This window comes from Andrographis paniculata, unplaced genomic scaffold (assembly GCF_009805555.1).
Source record: "Andrographis paniculata isolate CXL003 unplaced genomic scaffold, ASM980555v1 Contig80END, whole genome shotgun sequence".
NCBI classification, from domain to species: domain Eukaryota; kingdom Viridiplantae; phylum Streptophyta; class Magnoliopsida; order Lamiales; family Acanthaceae; genus Andrographis; species Andrographis paniculata.
The window spans coordinates 2,333,130-2,350,528 of NW_026137618.1; the positions used below are offsets into that span (position 1 = coordinate 2,333,130).

Consider the following 17,399-nt stretch of genomic DNA (forward strand, 5'->3'; position numbering starts at 1 on the left):
ATATCAGAATGCACCAATTCCAACAGCTCTGGCTTTCTTGATGGAGAATGCTTCTTGAATGATACCCCGGTTTGTTTACCAGCCATACAGTGAGAACATTTCTCCAACTCTGTATTCTTCAAACCCGGAAGCACTTCCCGTTTAGTTAAACACCTTAGCCCTTTTTCACTGATATGACTAAGTCTCCGATGCCACAAATTGGAAGCATCCATATATATGGCATGTACCATATCTCCAGCAAGAAAAGCTTTCGTCCAATACAGTTTAGCCAGTTTGTCTCCTTTAGCCACGACCAGATTTTCTTGACACAATGTAAAGTAGACGCACAGTCAAAACCCCCCACATAATAACAAGCTAAATGAATCTCATAATCAAACACAAAATGCTTTCATTCAGAAGCCTAATCTGGGATGTAGGTTTATACGTTGGATCTTCTTTATATAACTTCCGAGCCTTTGCAGCTCTGTTATCCTTCTTCTCCTCACGCAAGATAACTTTATGTTGTTTTCGCAAAGCCATCTCAAGTTATACATTTTTGTAGTGTTCTTTCCTTTTCCTTGTCTTGGCTCTTCCTCGAGATTGCTTGAGAGAGAGAAAAAGAAAGAGGGAGAGACACAGAGAGAGGGGATGGAGTTATGTCTGGTATGTAACAGCTTGTAACAACTGCACGCGAGCTGCAAAAATGTGAACTTAGAAAACACGGCACACACCCTATAAAATTTTTGCATAGTTACTGGTTTGAGATCCATTTCTATGTGGATACTAACTCATAATTTTAATGGAAAGCCCATCTTGACTGGGGCGGTGGTTATGTTTGGTAAGCTGAAGCCAGTAAAAATCTCTAGTCGGCTGGGAAATTGTGAACATCCCAAACATGGCCCACACCCGAAGAAATTTTTGTATAATTGTTTGGTTGAACTCCCTTTTCATGTGGATAAAAATGAATAAATTTATGACAAGCCCAACATTCTCATCAATTTGAAGCCATGAGGTCTGTTGTTCGAGATATACTAGACCAGGTCTTTTTGCTTATCCTTTTTTTAGGAGGAGGGGATTTATATTTTTGTTTTTCAATTGCTGCTTGCTTTTGTCATAAATTGTCTGTTGGAGTATTATTATAAGATTTCTTGAAGGTCTTTTGTACATTGTTTGAATGTGGATGAGCTGTTCCCTTTGGTTTGGACCACCCGAAGTTTTACCATTGATTTGAAGGATTCTTGATCATAATACCATTGTCTCTTGCATTATTAGTGCTCTTTGCAGAATCCTGCAAAATAGGGTTGCGTAATCCTATCAGAGTTCAATTAGAGCTTGGTTGAAATTATTGGTGTGTTGACTTGCTTGAATGATGGAGGAGAATACAAAGAGGTTATGTATCTTAATGGAAGTAATTGTTATTTATTGAAAGGATAGTTTAAAGTTCTACCATCTTTGAATTAGTGGGAATTAACTTATCTTTCCATGATTCGCTATAGAAGTTCATTAGCAAACAGAAGTCTTATATATCAACTTGCATGCGTCACTCTCCCTACGAAATTTATACATATATCACATATACTCTCATCCCGAGAGATCATCCGTTACTATTTATGCTTGCTTACAAACTTATCACTCTCAATAAAAATTAATCGACTTCACCCATAAACACCTACGCGAGATTGTGAACATTCATTCAACAATCTCACCTCCATCGCCACGCGAACCCATTATGCACTTCGATCACCACTTACCTCACTTCATCTATAGTCCACTTTCCACACTTAAAATTATTTAGTATAATTTTACCTTTAAATTCAATGAAGTTTCAATAATCTACTTCATAAACTCAGATGCACTTTTATTAAAGTTTTCCGTTGACATGTCTCTTCAATTTAGCTTACTGGAAGCATGAAAGCCTCTGCTTGGTTTGTGCTTTTTGTTATTCTCTTACTCAAAGATTAATAATCATGTACAATTTTTTATTCCTACTCTAATGTTATAGTTACTGAGTATAAATACTTATTGTTGTGAATAACTTTAGATTGTTCTTTTGTCAAATTGAGGAGACACCAATGTGGATTTTACTGTTACTACATATACAATGTAGAATGCATACTTTTCGGGCTATTTATGCTGAGTCTATTCCTCCGCCCTTTTCATTTTTGTCTATTTTTGGATGACATGATTTGTTGTTTTTTTTTTCTTTTTTTTTTTTTTTAAAAATGATCCAACAAGCATAGTATGATTACTTTGATATGTTTATTTTATTGATCAATCCTTATATATAATACAATACACTTCCTATTAATAGAAGATACACACAATTATACACATTTAATTTCATACACTAAAATTATGAGAATCATTGTGCTATTACATAGGCATTGGACAACTTCTTCTGAGAACTTTCTTGACAACTTCTTGGCAGCAGGAGCCCATAAATCCTCCTACAGGCAGATTATATATTCTTGCAAGCATCCATCTTCTGTACCGTGCCACGTAGAAAGCAGACTGGAACAATTGTAAGAACAAATAAACCGAATGATGCCCAAGAAGGAATCCAACAGGTTATAATATCCTAATTTCTTTTACTAAATTTTCGCTATAGTTGTCTTGTGCAATTTTTTTCCCCTTAATATTTAATCATCACCATTCAATATTTGTGATGTTCGGAAAAGAAATACTTCTTCCCCTGAATTCACTTAATTTGAAAAAGAATACTGCAGTAAAGGAAGAATATGCTATTCCCAGGACCAGCAATTTGTCTAACACGGCTTTTGATCTAAATTGTAGTTTCTGAAAGGCTTTCCAAAGCATTAGTGATGGTATAGGCAAATCAGCTTCAACCTTGGTACAAACACCGATGAAAAGATACGAACATGGTGCTGGTATGAGGTCGTATTTGAGTGTGCTCTTTTGTTTATACTTTTATAATTCTGCACTTCTGCACTCCAAGTTGAATTGGGGTAGGTTTTTTTTGTTGTGTAGGTTTGGAGGGGTAGGAGGAAGAACGCATTTTGTGTTAGTAATGGCAGCAGTAATTAGGGGCTGGTGTGGAAGGTAAATAAATATGCTTAGTTGTTTCTTTTTATGAAGACAGTTTGTATTAATTTATTGAAGACAAAATTTTAAAAGTACCTAAAAATATATTTGTGTATTTGGGATACCGATAGAAACTTGAGATGTTATTTAAAAAGAAATGCAAAAAAAGTTAAGATAAAAGAATTGAAAGCATAGTGGCCCACAAATTACATATCAAGAGCTCAAATCCAGATTCACATAAATGTAACTAAAATGAGTTAAAGGACGAAGATTCAATTCAAGAAGCATTTACAAAATCAAGCTCGAAAAATTCATAGAACTAAGCAAAAACATAAACAAACTTTGTGAAAAAGCAATGCCATCGGAGCCAACAACCCAGGTGGATGGCTTCATGCACCCCGCTGCCATCTTCTCAACTCAAAACTCTGTTGCTTTATATCCTTACTATTGTCTTTCGTTGACAAGAAATTATACAATACCCAATTAGGATAAAGACCCATCACCACCTTTTCACTGCAATTATTAATGTGCAGTAGGATGACAGAGAGAGGTAAAATGACCAACTCGCACCCGTTTATCTTCGAGAAGTCCGAATATCGATGAGAGTGAGAGCTGCACTGTAATTAATATGGGCTCGGCGTTAAAGCTTTTTCCTTAACTTTCTTCTTCAAAATCTTCACAACAGTTTTGGGAAGCTTCAAATTGCCGTCGGCCAGAAACTTCCAAAGAGGTGAATGCATCCTGTGGCATTGTTTACCACAGAAGCATTCATACTCGGGCAATGCCTGCAGTTTGTATGAAACCATTAACAGTTTTAAAGCAAAGCCATTCTCATCATGCTAGTGCAATGTTTGGATTTTAAAAATAAATCAAAAGTAGAATGAATCGATTCACATCAATTTTATAGTATCAAGAACATCTTATATTTATAAAGAATATTTAAAAATTAAATTTCATGTAGGTTGTGTAAGTTTTTGGATACCGATGAAAAACAATAAAAAAAAAATCTAAATAAAGATTTTATTTTGTAGAACATCTAAACACACAAAGCAGTAATCAAACACCAACAAAGAATTCCGATTTGTGGCTCAAATTTATAACGCTAACCCTTATTAACAAAAGGAGGCAAAAACACCGGACATTCGAACTCGGTCCAACGGCACCGGAGCGCCTCTATCCTATCCAAAGAACCCTAATCCCCTAATCCCAAGTGAAACAACTCGAAATAGAGAAAATCGGACCTAAAAAAATCACTAATCTCTCCACAAATATCCACGGAATAATTGCCTCTCACAAACTAGACTCACCGGAAATCTCAAGCAATCCGAGAAGAGCGAACCCAAACGAGAAGAGAGAACTGTATTAATACAGGCGGCTGCGCATGTCTCGGAATGAAAGCGACACTCATATATAAATATATATATGAATGGATAGACAACTAGAATTAAAACCCTAGAATGAACGGATCAGATGGCATCCTGGGGCAAATTGGGTCACCGGGTCGGGGTATGCACCAGATGTGGGTCACGGTCGCCAAAACTCAACATCAATAAAAATGAATTAAATTAAATTCCATTGAGTTGGATTGGGATCATCGGTCTAAATTTACCCAGTTTAACCGGTTCACCCAATTTGTTTATATTTTTTATTTTGTTAAAAATCAAATTTTAATTAATTTATCAAATATTTGCACAATAGTCCCTATCATTTCCCTCCAAATTTTTCCATTCATTTTTCTATGTTCTGCAAATCGATTTTACCCTCAGACCCCAATCTTTCTCTATTTTGCGTTCTCCAAATCAACTCACCTTCTGACCCAGTCATTCCGCCGCCAAGAGAACTACAACAGGTAATTTTTTTTTTATATTTTGTTTTTCTTTTCCACTTTTCTCTTTTTTTTTTTTCTTCCCACTCTAGGGTTTTTTTTATCTTTTTATTTTTATTATACTGTATCTATATATCTTAACACAGCACAATTATTTTATTTAATTTGCATACAATCTCTTCAGATGGGATAGAAAAATAATCAATAATAATTTTTAAAAATTGTGAAATATTTTAGCAAGTGTTCGATGAATGTCCGCAGAGGATTGGAAATGTAGGTCTTGTATTTGATCTTTAATAAAGTCTATATAAGTTTGAAGTTAAGACTTTACTTTTCTCTAAATTTCTATAGTAGTATTATTTCAGTAGAATTTGTTCACTCATCTACTCTATGGATTATTATTGATTTATATTGGCATTTTGTGCAAAAGTGGATAGGTTAATTTTTTAGTTTTTTGTTGTGATAAATTATTAGTCTTTTTAAATGATGTTGGCTGAATTTTTAAATGATGTTTGTTTGAATTTTTTAAATTACAGATAATGGAGATTGACAAGTCAGACATGAATAAATCTTCTTCTTCACGTAGATTGGACTTTACGAATATGAAAATGATGATCAACCATATAATCATCATATTTCTATTGAAGAAAAACCTCAAATTGGAAAGGAATTTGACAATGAAGAAGACGCTTAGTTTTACTTAGCATATGCCAGGAAAACAGGTTTTTGGCATAAAAAGACATAAAATGCATAGAGATCGAACAAGAAGGATAAAATTTAGAATGTTTTCTTGCAGTGCCGAAGGTACAAGGGGGAAGATAAAAGAAATAATAATACAAGAGCTCCTCGGGCAATAACAAGATTCGGGTGTAAGGAAATGATGAGAATTCGATTGAAAGATAATGAGAAATACGAAGTGTTTGAGTTTATTTCTCAATACACTCATCAGCTCACTAGTCCTCAGAAGACTCATTTTTTCCCGTCGCATAGGAGGATAGACGAGGTCCATGCTGCGCAAATTGAAATATCCGAACATGTGGGACTTGCTCCAAAACTATCACATGATTTAATGGTTAAGGAAGCCGGTAGTCGGGATAACTTGGGATTTACAAGGCAAGACATTAAAAATTACTTGCGATCGAAGAGGACAAAGTACATGGAGGTGGGAGATACTGGAGGGGTGTTAGAACATTTGCAAGGAATGCCAAGTAGAGACTCAAATTTCTCGTATTCTATTCAAGTGAATGAAGATGGTATGATTACAAACATATTTTGGGCTGACGGGAGAATGCGAGCAGATTATATTGATTTTAGAGATGTAGTTTCTTTCGACACTACGTATAGAAAGATTAGGGAAAATCGTCCGTTGGCCTTGTTTGTTGGTGTTAATCACCACAAACAAACAGTGGTTTTTGGCGCAGCACTTTTATACAACGAGACTATTCCCTCATTTCAATGGTTATTTGACGCATTCTCCAGCACTATGTACTAAAATTGCAATTGTGTATAAACAACCACAAAAAGAAAGAGAGGAAGACGACGTTGCATTTGTAGATCGGAAGAAATCATATATATATATATCTAAACCTTGTAAAATTAAATTCCAGTTGCAAATGAGCAGCCTTAAATTTCTTCACAGAAAACAGAGAAAGAAAAGAAAATTGCCTTTTCGTCAAGAACAACAGCGTTACGGCGAACATACTTATAAAACTGGTGGTGGACGGCGACGCGGGCAAGCTTCTCGGTGCTAATGTTGGCTGCTGGCACCAACGAGAGTTTGCCGGGGTCGGCGTCGGGGTACTGCAGGAAAACAAGATTGGATATAGCCAAACCTAGAGCGGCATCACCTACAAATTCGAGTCGCTGATAGGAGAAGAGTCTGTATAGGAGGGATGCATCAAGGCATCTTCGAGACGCCTCATGTCACGAAATTGGTATTTGATTAATCTCTCCACCGCCGCCACGGACGCCTCGAAATTCTGAACATCATCCGGCTCCCCAGACGGAAGCGCAGAAAACCCTACCGGCGCTGCGTCCATGGAATGCAAGCAAGATGCCGGTGATCGATCGGCGATGTGAACACAAAAGCAACAATTCAATCTCAGGGTTAGGGCCCCAAGACACGGAACACTACACAAGAGTCAAAGGCAACACAAGTCGCGTTCGAGTAAACACGGCTTGGGATCATCGGTCCAAATTTACCCAATTTTCTTGAGGCGGAAGGACTGGGTAGGAAGGTGAAGTCGATTTGGAGAACGCCAGAATAGAGAAGGATTGGGTCTGATGGTAAAATTAATTTGCAGAACACAGAAATATGAATGAAAGAATTAGGAGGGAAATGATATGGACTATTGTGCAAATATTTGGTAAATTAATTAGATTTTGATTTTTAACAAAATAAAAAAATATAAACAAATAAATACACACGTGTTTAATTTTGATTGGGTGAACCTGTTAAACTGAATAAATTTAGATAGATAATCCCAACCCGACATGAGTGCATGAAGAAACCTATGGTTTATTTTTACTTTTTTTTTTAAAACAAAAATATTATATATTAATAGATTCCAAATACTAAGCTTTCATTTAATTTTTAAAGACATTTAATTATGCAAAATCTTCAAAAGTTAAAACAAAATAAATGGATTTTGAAATATCAACACTTATACCGTTAAAGCTAAATAAATCTAAACAAATCATTATTTATAAAATCCGAAGTGAATAAAATCATATATACCTGCTGGCATATCATCATTGTCTCTGTCATTGAAGATATTCACGGAGAAAGAGTTACCCCTGCAAAAACAAATACATCCGCAAACTTTATCCGCATTTTGTTTTATTTATTTGCATTCTATTTTAAATTTAAAAAAGTCTTTTGAATGACTTGTTTCTTTCGAATGTTCCTGCAAATGAAGCATTTATATATGTCGTCTTCACAATGATATCTCTACTAACACTGCTGCTCGGCGTGTTGGCACTCACCTAGATTGGAATTAAGATTCACACCAAAAACATGAGACAAATACAAGGAAGAAGAATAGAAGAATAGAAGAATAGCAAAACTCCGTTTTTTCGTTTTCTGGAATTCACTCTGTTTTTTTGTTTTCTAGAATTCACTCTTGTTTTCTTTAATAATGAAAATCAAATACATAAACCAAAACTAAATGCACAACTTGAAACTTCTAAAAACTAATGGAGACATAATTGTACATATTCAAATGTACCAATTATGTCTCAATTACTCCACCGTTAATTACCAAATTGAATTTCTTTTGACCACACTAATAAAATCAGAATTATTTCATCATTTTTCCCCCTTAAGCCAAGATTCCTCAACCCCAATAGACTTCTCATCTCGATATACTTGACTCGTGGTAATGCTTTGGTCAATATGTCAGCTCGCTCTTCTTCTCTAGTAACATGCTCCACACTAATGATCTCTTTCCTATCTGAATGCAGAATTTCAGCAAATGTCCAATCTTGCATAATTGGTTCCGCCAGTGTTGGCCTTAAGATCTTCAGGGTGTTGAACAGCTCTTCGAAGTTGTTTTGGAACGGCGTCTTGGACAATATTTCTTTCTTGAGCTGAACTAGTGAAGTCCAAATAATTTAATATTTTCGTAATTTATTGAATATTTGAATTAAGTTTTTCTCGGGCTATTTTCAATTGAGGAAATTAATTTATGGTCGTACCTAGATTATTTCTTTGATTAGGGATGCGGTTAATCGGCCGTACCATTGCCACCAATAAAGTAATGAAAAATTGGGCGTTATGATCGTATCTAAAGCCTATAACCAATTGAATAACGAGATTATTTAAAATCAATGATCGAATCTTTAATCCGGTTTTATTGTTCACTCATTGGGCTAGAAGTTTAATCTTTTTGAAATCTAGATTCCCCCCAATATTTGAAATTGTGACAAAACAGAAATTAAACTTCACATTCCTTGTGGATCGACCTCGGCACCACTTGCTACGCGGAAATTGTGGTGTTAGAGTATTTTTATTGGAAGCACCGAGGCCACCATGTTGACATGAATAGTTTGTCCAATCTATTTAACCTGGGGGTATTATATCCTCATATCATTATTGTAATACCCCTAGAGTTGAATAGTGATGTGAGTAGTCGGAAAATATCTGATACCCCCGAGGTTGAATAGTGGTTAATATAGATTGAATAGATTACTCATGTCAACAATGTGCACATTCTTTTTCGAGAGCCCTATTGAAAAAATTCTAGAGTTAATCGTGCTTGTTCCAAAATAATTTAAGGATGGGTGACCCTTGGAAAGTCTCCCAGGGTGAACGTGAGTGAGGACAGAAGGGCACTGGGAAAGGACCCGTGTTGACCTGTGAGGCCAGTCTATGATTCTGATACACTCAACTTTGTTTGACTTGAGGGCTGGGTGTCACAGTTGGTATCATAGCCGACCTGCGACAGCCTACCGTCGTTGATCTGACTATTGAGGGACCTAGCAGTTGATAGATCATTGGGTGCAACGTGGACGTTGTATTCTTATGCCGGGGAGAATGTAATACCCCCATAGTTGAATAGTGATATGAGTAGTTGGAGAGGATGTGATACCCCCGAGGTTAAAATGGATTGAATAGACTAGTCACGTCAACAATGTGCACAATTATTTTTGGGAGCCACACTGAAAAAACTCTAGCATTAAGTGTGCTTGCTCTAGAGTAATTGGAGGAGAAGGAGAAAGGAGAAGGAAAAGAAGAAGAAGAAGAAGAAGAAGAAGAAGAAGGGGAAGAAGAAAAAGGGAAAGAGGAAGATGAAGAAGGAAAAGAGGCGGGAATTTGAATTTTTTACCGGTTCAGAAATTTCAGAAGCTTATTAATTAAATAAAATGATATATATAATAAAGCTTCGGAAATTCCCAAACCTTTCTATTATAACAAAAATAATATAGTTAAATTTCGAGACCATTTGAAAAGCTCAGAAATTTCCAAGGCTTTTCAACATACTCGGAGACCATTTGGAAGGCTCAAGCTTTTCAACAAAATAAAATATATATATATATATATATAGAATATTATACTTTAAAAATAATACAAATTATGAGTTAGTTAATTATACATCTTAAACCACTCAAGCTAAATCAAGTGTATAAATTTTACACGAGAAAATTGCTTCAAAAGTATACCATCAGACCCATTTAACATAAGTAAAAATGTAAGCACATATAAGAGTGTGTAAATGTTGAAGAGTTGGAGTCGTGTCATATGTGAGCGTGGATATGTAATAAATCAGGCATATCCATTTCACATGTTTAATTGATTCAAGTTTAAGTAATATATATGAGACAAGAAAATTATATTATTGTTTTTAATCCTTACCCTTGTTAGCTTTGAACCTAACACCTTAAAACTAATGCCCATCTGCGTCACTTATAAATGTATGTGACTCCTCTTTGGTTAAGGATTCTCTGACAAGAAAGGCTCCATAGCTTGTTACCTTAATTGTACGCTTACTATTTCCTTTCGTTAGCATGAAATTGATACATTACCCAAGTAGCAGAGAGATTCATTCATGGCTGTTAATTGCATTTATTAGCGTGCAATAGGATGAGAGAGAGAGGTAAAATGACCAACTAGCACCAATTTATCTTCCGGAATCACGAATGTCGATGAGAGTGAGAGCTGCACTTCCCACATCCAGCTCATTCACTTGTACGATGTGCAACTTCAAGATATAATGCTTTGTGAAATTTTAACCAAAATAAAAGCTATTCATCTAAAATATTAAATGCAAAATGAATTGCTGATAATTAATACACGCACATGCACAAAAACAAAAATATGACAAATACAAATAATATTGCACTAAAATAACACTGAAATGTCGCAAGCATTTTGAAGCTATCAACTAATCATGAAGTTACCTTCCCAAGCAATAAACAATTCAAATACATCATTAGTAATTGCAAATTACCTATAACTTGCAAGTGTAAATCGATCCGAAGATCCCTATATCCCCTTTCTGTAATTGGTGTGCTTTGGAAAACGCCCTCCATCTACCACTTAGACGGCATCTTTTATTCAGATAGGATGCTATATGTTCCTTGGCGCATTCATCAACCAATTTAATAGGTGTGCTACAAGTGGGCAAACAAGAATCGTAGAATTCCCTAGGTATATGGTAAAGTGAGATTAAGAGAAACAAAAATGCATATGTGGTTTGCTGATTTCGATCTTAATTGAAATCATACTAAAAATAGCATTTCTTAGCTCATAAAAATTACCAGCCAATATCCATGCAAGACATTCAATGCCAGCGTACATTTACCAAAGTGTGGGCACTTGTATCCTCAATAGAGTATTCATATCGTCAAATAGGTCTGTACGTGCATCACTACTTTTTGGATTTTGTAGCACAAAATTTTAGATTTAGAATTCAATCAATGATTTAAATCCTAAATTACCGGCTTCCTTGCATTATTGGAATTATCCATGAAAACCTTTGTAAAAATTGTGGAAGAAAAAGTAAAATAAAATAAACTGATATGAATGAATGAACCATAAAAAAAAAAAAAAAAACTAAGTAAAAATAAAATAAAATAAAATTCTAAGATCTATTTATTACCAAACTTCTAAAGGATGATGGTTAATATTTTCTTTGATATACAGGGAAGAAATAAATAGCACACAAACAATATTTGAATGTACAATGTATAGAACTTAAGGAGATTACTTTAATTTCTTTGATTTTATGCCCATTTTACATTAGGAAATTTTTTTTTTTAAATACAAAAAATTGAAGTCTCTAATGTAAAATGACCTTTAATTTCAATATAGCATGCCGGTAGAAAATTCATATTCCACAATTCCAATCTTCAATCTCTTTTGAAACCAATTCCTACTATTGTCATTGTGCTTGCCCAAACCAATTGTATTAAAGGCCATTGAACCAATCTATGTCCCCAATATTAAATATTGTTATTGCAATTCAAAATGTAAGACTTGATTAGAAGCCAATTCATAGTGCTCAAACCAAACTATAGATAAATATATATGTTGCTATTTCTAATATTTAAAAAATTAATTAAAACCACGCACCAAGATATATAACTAAGATAGAAAAAAACACGGTAAGAACATCTCACCTGAGCATCTCTAGATTTCAAGTTTCTTGACTTTCTCGGAGCCCTTTTATTCTTCCTGCCCCATTCCAACCACCTTTTCTTGACACAATGCAAAGTAGACGCACAGTCAAAACCCCCCACATAATAACAAGCAAAATGAATCTCAGAATCAAACACAAAATGCTTTTATTTAGAAGCCTAATCTCGGATGTAGGTTTATATGTTGGATTTTCTTTATATAACTTTCGAGCCTTTGCAGCTCTGTTATCCTCCTTCTCCTCACACAAGATAACTTTATGTTGTTTTCGAAAAGCCATCTCAACTTATATAGTTTTTGTACCGCTCTTTCCTTTTCCTTCTCTTGGCTCTTGCTTGAGATTGCTTGAGAGAGAGAAAAAGAGAGAGGGAGAGACAGACAGAGAGGTGAAGGATTTATGTCTTATAAGTGACAGCTTGTAACAACTGCACGCGAGCTGCACAAATGTGAACTTAGAAAACACGGCATACACCCGATGAAATTTTTGCTTAGTTACTAGTTCGAGCTCCCTTTCTATGTGGATAATAACTCATAATTTAATGGAAAGCCCATCTTGACTGGGGTGGTGGTTAATTTTGGTAAGCTGAAGCCGGTAAAAATCGCTAGCCAGCTGGGATATTGTGAACATCCCAAACATGGCCCACACCCGAAGAAATTTTTGTATAATTGTTGGGTTGAACTCCCTTTCCATGTGATTAAAAATGCATAAATTTATGACATTTGAAGCCATGAGGTCTGCTGTTTGAGATATACTGGACCAGGTCTTTTTGCTTATCCTATTTATAGGGGGAGGGGGTGATTTTATATTTTTGTTTTTTAATTGCTGCTTGCTTTTGTCATAAATTGTCTGTTGGAGTATTATTATAAGATTTCTTGAAGGTCTTCTGTACATTGTTTGAATGTGGAGGAGCTGTTCTCTTTGGTTTGGACCACCCAAGTTTTATCATTGATTTGAAAGATTCTTGATCATAATTAGTGCTCTTTGCAGAATCCTGCAAAATAGGGTTCCGTAATCCTATCAGAGTTCAATTAGAGCTTGGTTTAAATTATTGGTGTATTGACTTGCTTGAACGATCGAGGAGAATACAAAGAGGTTACGTATCTTAATGGAAGTAATTGTCATTTATTGAAATGATAGTTTAAAGTTCTACCATCTGGGATAAGTATGCAATTCTTGAATTTATTGGGAATTAACTTATCTTTCCATGATTGCATATGGAAGTTCATTAGCCAACATAAGTCTTATATATCAACTTGCATGTGTCACTCTCCCTACGAAATTTATACATATATCACATATACTTTAATCCCCAAAGATCATTTGTTACTATTTATGCATGCTTACAAACTTATCACTCTCAATAAAAATTAATCGACTTCACCCATAGACACCTACGCGAGATTGTGAACATTCATTCAACGTTCTCACCTCCATCACCATGCGAACACATTATGCACTCCAATCGCCACTCACCTCACTTCATCTATACTCTACTTTCCACACTTAAAATTCTTTAGTATAATTTTACCTTTAAATTCAATAAAGTTTCAATAATCTACTTCATAAACTCAGATGAACTTTTATTAAAGTTTTCCCATGACATGTCTCTTCAATTTATAGCTTATTGGAAGCATGAAAGCCTCTGCTTGGTTTGTACTTTGTTTTATTCTGTTACTCAAAGATTAGTAATCATGTAGAATTTTTTATTCCTACTATAATGTTATAATTATTGAGTACAAATATATTATTGTTGTGAATAACTTTGCATTGTTCTCTTGTCAAATTGGGAAGACACCAATGTGGATTTTACTGTTACTAAATATACAATGTAGAATGCATACTTTTCGGGCTATTTGTGCTGAGTCTATTCCTCCGCCCTTTTCATTTTTGTCTAGTTTTGGGTGACATGATTTGTTGTTTATTTTAAATGATCCAACAAGCATAGTATGATTACTTTGATATGTTTGTTTTATTGATCAATCCATATATATATAATACAATACACTTCCTATTAACAGAGGATACACACAATCATACACACATGTAATATGATACACTAAGATTATGAGAATCATTGCTATTACATAGTCATTGGACAACTTCTTCTGAGAACTTTCTGACAACTTCTTGGCAGCAGGAGCCCATAATATCCTCCTACAGGCAGAGTATATATTCTTGCAAGCATTCCACCTTCTGTACCGTGCCACGTAGAAAGCAGAGTGTGACAATTGTAAGAACAAGTAAACCCAATGATGTCCAAGAAGGAATTCAATAGGTTATAATATCCTAATTTCTTTTACTATGAACACCGATGAACAGATATGAACGCGGAGCTGGTATGGGGGTCTTCTTTGAGTGTGCTCTTTTGTTTATACTTCTGTGATACTGCACTTCTGCACTCCAAGTTGAATAGGGTAGGTTTTTCTGTTTTGTTGTGTAAGTTTGGAGGGTCAGGAGGATGAACGCATTTTGTGTTAGTAATTTGGCAGCAGTAATTAGGGGCTGGTTGCAGAAGGTAAATAAATTAATGTATAAACAAAAATGCCTAGTTGTTTCTTTTTATCAAGGCAGTTGTATTAATTTATTAAATGTACCTAAACATATTTGCTTATTTATGATAGTGATAGAAACTGAGATGTTATTTAAAAAGAATTGCAAAAATAGTTAGGATGAAAAAAATTGAAAACATAGTGTCAATGTGTGGAAAATGAGTGTGGAGAAAACCATTGTTTGGCCCACATATAACATATCAAGATTTCAAATCCAGATTCACATAAATGCAACTAAAATGAATTAAGGACCAAGATTCAATTCAAGAAGCATTGAGAAAATCAAGCTCGAAAAATTCATAGAACTAAGCACAAACATAAACAAACTTTGTGAAAAAGTAATGCCTTCGGAACCAACAACCCAGCTGGATGGCTCCGTGCTCTCAAGTCAAAACCAATTCAAATAGGTCACTTCTCAACTCAGCTGGAGTGATTGCAGGATGACTCTAGCGAATTATCGGCAGCACCGAGCAAACTTCCCCATTTTATTAAGAGAATATGATATGGGAAGGGCTACATTGTATCTGTAACATGATCACCAATTCACTATTCATTATTGTCAATAGCTATATTATACACTTTAAACAAATTATTATATAAGAACTTTCATTTATTTTTATTTATTAAATTAATCATTCATAATTACTATATTACAAGAAGGCTCCTTAACTTGTTGCTTTATATGTTTACTATTGTCTTTTGTTGACATAAAATTGATACAATACCCAATTAGGATAGAGATCCATCACCACCTTTTCATTGCATTTATTAATGTGCAGTAGGATAAGAGAGAGATAAAATGACCAACTCGCACCAGTTTATCTTCGAGAAGCCCGAATACCGATGAGAGTGAGAGCTGTAAGCAGGTGAGGATACGACATTAGCTGCTTCCTATAATGTTGGATCTAACTCTGCATTCAGCAGTACCTCATCTTCATTATCCAATGAAGCCTTAAGGCCATCCGCAACGGCGATGCGCCACATCATCGTTTTAGAAAAAAAAATAAATTTACAGCACCTCGCTTCCCAGCATCTCTGCAGAGATGAGAGATGCTGGGAAGATGCAATTCTATTGCCATGTGTCCCACATGGCATTAGGAATGTATATATATGTATATATATATTATATATTATATATATTTTATTTTTGTAATTTATATTGAATTTATTATTATATTTAAATTTTGTAGTATTTTTATAATTCATAATATTTTATATTCTACAAATGATACCAATATTGAATATATTTTATCAATTTGAAATTTAATATATATAAATACAAATATTATATAATTCTATTGAACAAATCAATATTAGTAAATTTAATTTAATTTATTAAATAAATATAATTATAAATTTTAAAGCAATTAAATAATATAAAATTATATTAAACAATAAATATATTTAGTTTATAATTAATTATACGTACATAATTAATAATAAGATATTAATATAAAATAAAAGACAAGATAATTTGAATGACATAGAACAAAATACATATAATTTAAAGAATATTTAAAACAACTTTTCGAACAATTTAGCCTTAACAAGTAGATCTGCTCCGTCAAATTATCTTTCTCCACTAGTGTTCGATAAAGTTTCATTTTGGCAATACGCTCATTGCTTTTGATTTTTTCTTCCTTCGTATGACATTAATAATAGCCTGCAGGTTTGGTACTAGTAGTGCTTTGTTTCGCCTTTATCAAACAAGTCAATCGAAAATGTACGGTAGATATTCAACGAATTGTGTCATGCCAGCAAATTGTGATCCAACTTCTTTACTTTGAGCTTGCAGTTCTTCAAAATGATCGGAGGAAAGTGAATTTGAAGATTTCTTCCATGCCAGTTTGCCTTTATTTTTACACGCCTCCACACCCGGAGGACGAATTGAGGGAGATTCTTCTACTCCATCACTATGTGGTGTTGTTGGATTTGAATTAGACGAGTATCCACCATCTTCATTAATTTTAGTTCTCTTCGGGCCAACTCCACTGTCATAAGATGGTTCATTGACAACATTTGTACCACGATGACTGGTACTCCATTTTGGCTCAAGTTTTAATTCACGCCAAGCGTGTTCATAAACAAATGCTTTCTTACAATATGCAGAATATATTTGATGTGCCTTTTCCAAGACATCATCAAAAGATTTTACGCTTATATTTTGTTGGTTAGCTTGTTGAAAGCACCCAACAAATTTTGAAACGGCTTTATTTATTTTTTGTCAACGATTCTTGCATTGGTTTACACTTCTTGACACCCCTGCTTCAGATTTGTTATCATTAAAATATTGAGAAATTTCTTTCCAAAAAGTAGTACTTTTTTTATCAGTGCCTACTAGTGCATCTTTGCTTGTATTAAGCCATCCACTAATAAGAAGCAAATCTTCCTCACGAGTCCACTTTTTTTTGGTCTCTGTCGTTGGAGCAATGATTTGTACGTCATCTTCATCTTGTTGATTGGCTTGTGTGCAAAATTCAGGAATACTTTCCATTTGTATATTTTGCGTAAAACCCATCGATGGGGGATGAAATGGACCTTGAAATGATTGAAAATTTTGAGGATTAAAAGAACCTCCAGATGATTGAAAATTTTGAGGATATGATGAACCTACAAAAGGTTGAAAATTTTGAGGATAATAGTAGTGTGGAGGAATAGAATAATACGATAAAGCATAGAAATTTGGGACAGATGTTTGAAAGTTTTGAGTAACATTAGGATTGAAAGAGTTTTGCGAACAATCTTCATTTCCAAGCATGTTCGTAAAACTTTGAAACGAAAAAGGCTTTTGAGAATTGGAAGATTTTTGAGAGTTTTGCTCCATTGTTAAAACTTGAATGTAGGCTAGTGGGAGAAAATATAAAGATC

The 17,399-nt window shown here is 34.4% G+C and overlaps 1 protein-coding gene across 1 annotated transcript; it reads right to left on the bottom strand.

Annotated features, from left to right (window-relative positions):
* Positions 1-6,469: 6,469 nt before the first annotated feature.
* On the bottom strand, positions 6,470-15,518 carry LOC127240957 (ribonuclease 3-like protein 2). Its single transcript, XM_051259833.1, has 4 exons — positions 15,459-15,518; positions 7,734-7,831; positions 7,584-7,642; positions 6,470-6,693 (listed from the first exon to the last, which is right to left on the bottom strand). The coding sequence occupies exons 1-4, from the start codon at positions 15,516-15,518 to the stop codon at positions 6,470-6,472; spliced, it is 441 nt and encodes a 146-aa protein (XP_051115790.1).
* Positions 15,519-17,399: the final 1,881 nt, after the last annotated feature.

Coding starts and splice junctions, on each gene's coding strand:
- LOC127240957 (XM_051259833.1), bottom strand. CDS start 15,518: ATGATGTGGCGCATCGCCGTTGCGGATGGCCTTAAGGCTTCATTGGAT. Junction 7,832..15,458: donor CATTGGATAATGAAGATGAG/GTACTGCTGAAT, acceptor ATTCCAATCTAG/GTGAGTGCCAACACGCCGAG. Junction 7,643..7,733: donor GGAACATTCGAAAGAAACAA/GTCATTCAAAAG, acceptor TTGTTTTTGCAG/GGGTAACTCTTTCTCCGTGA.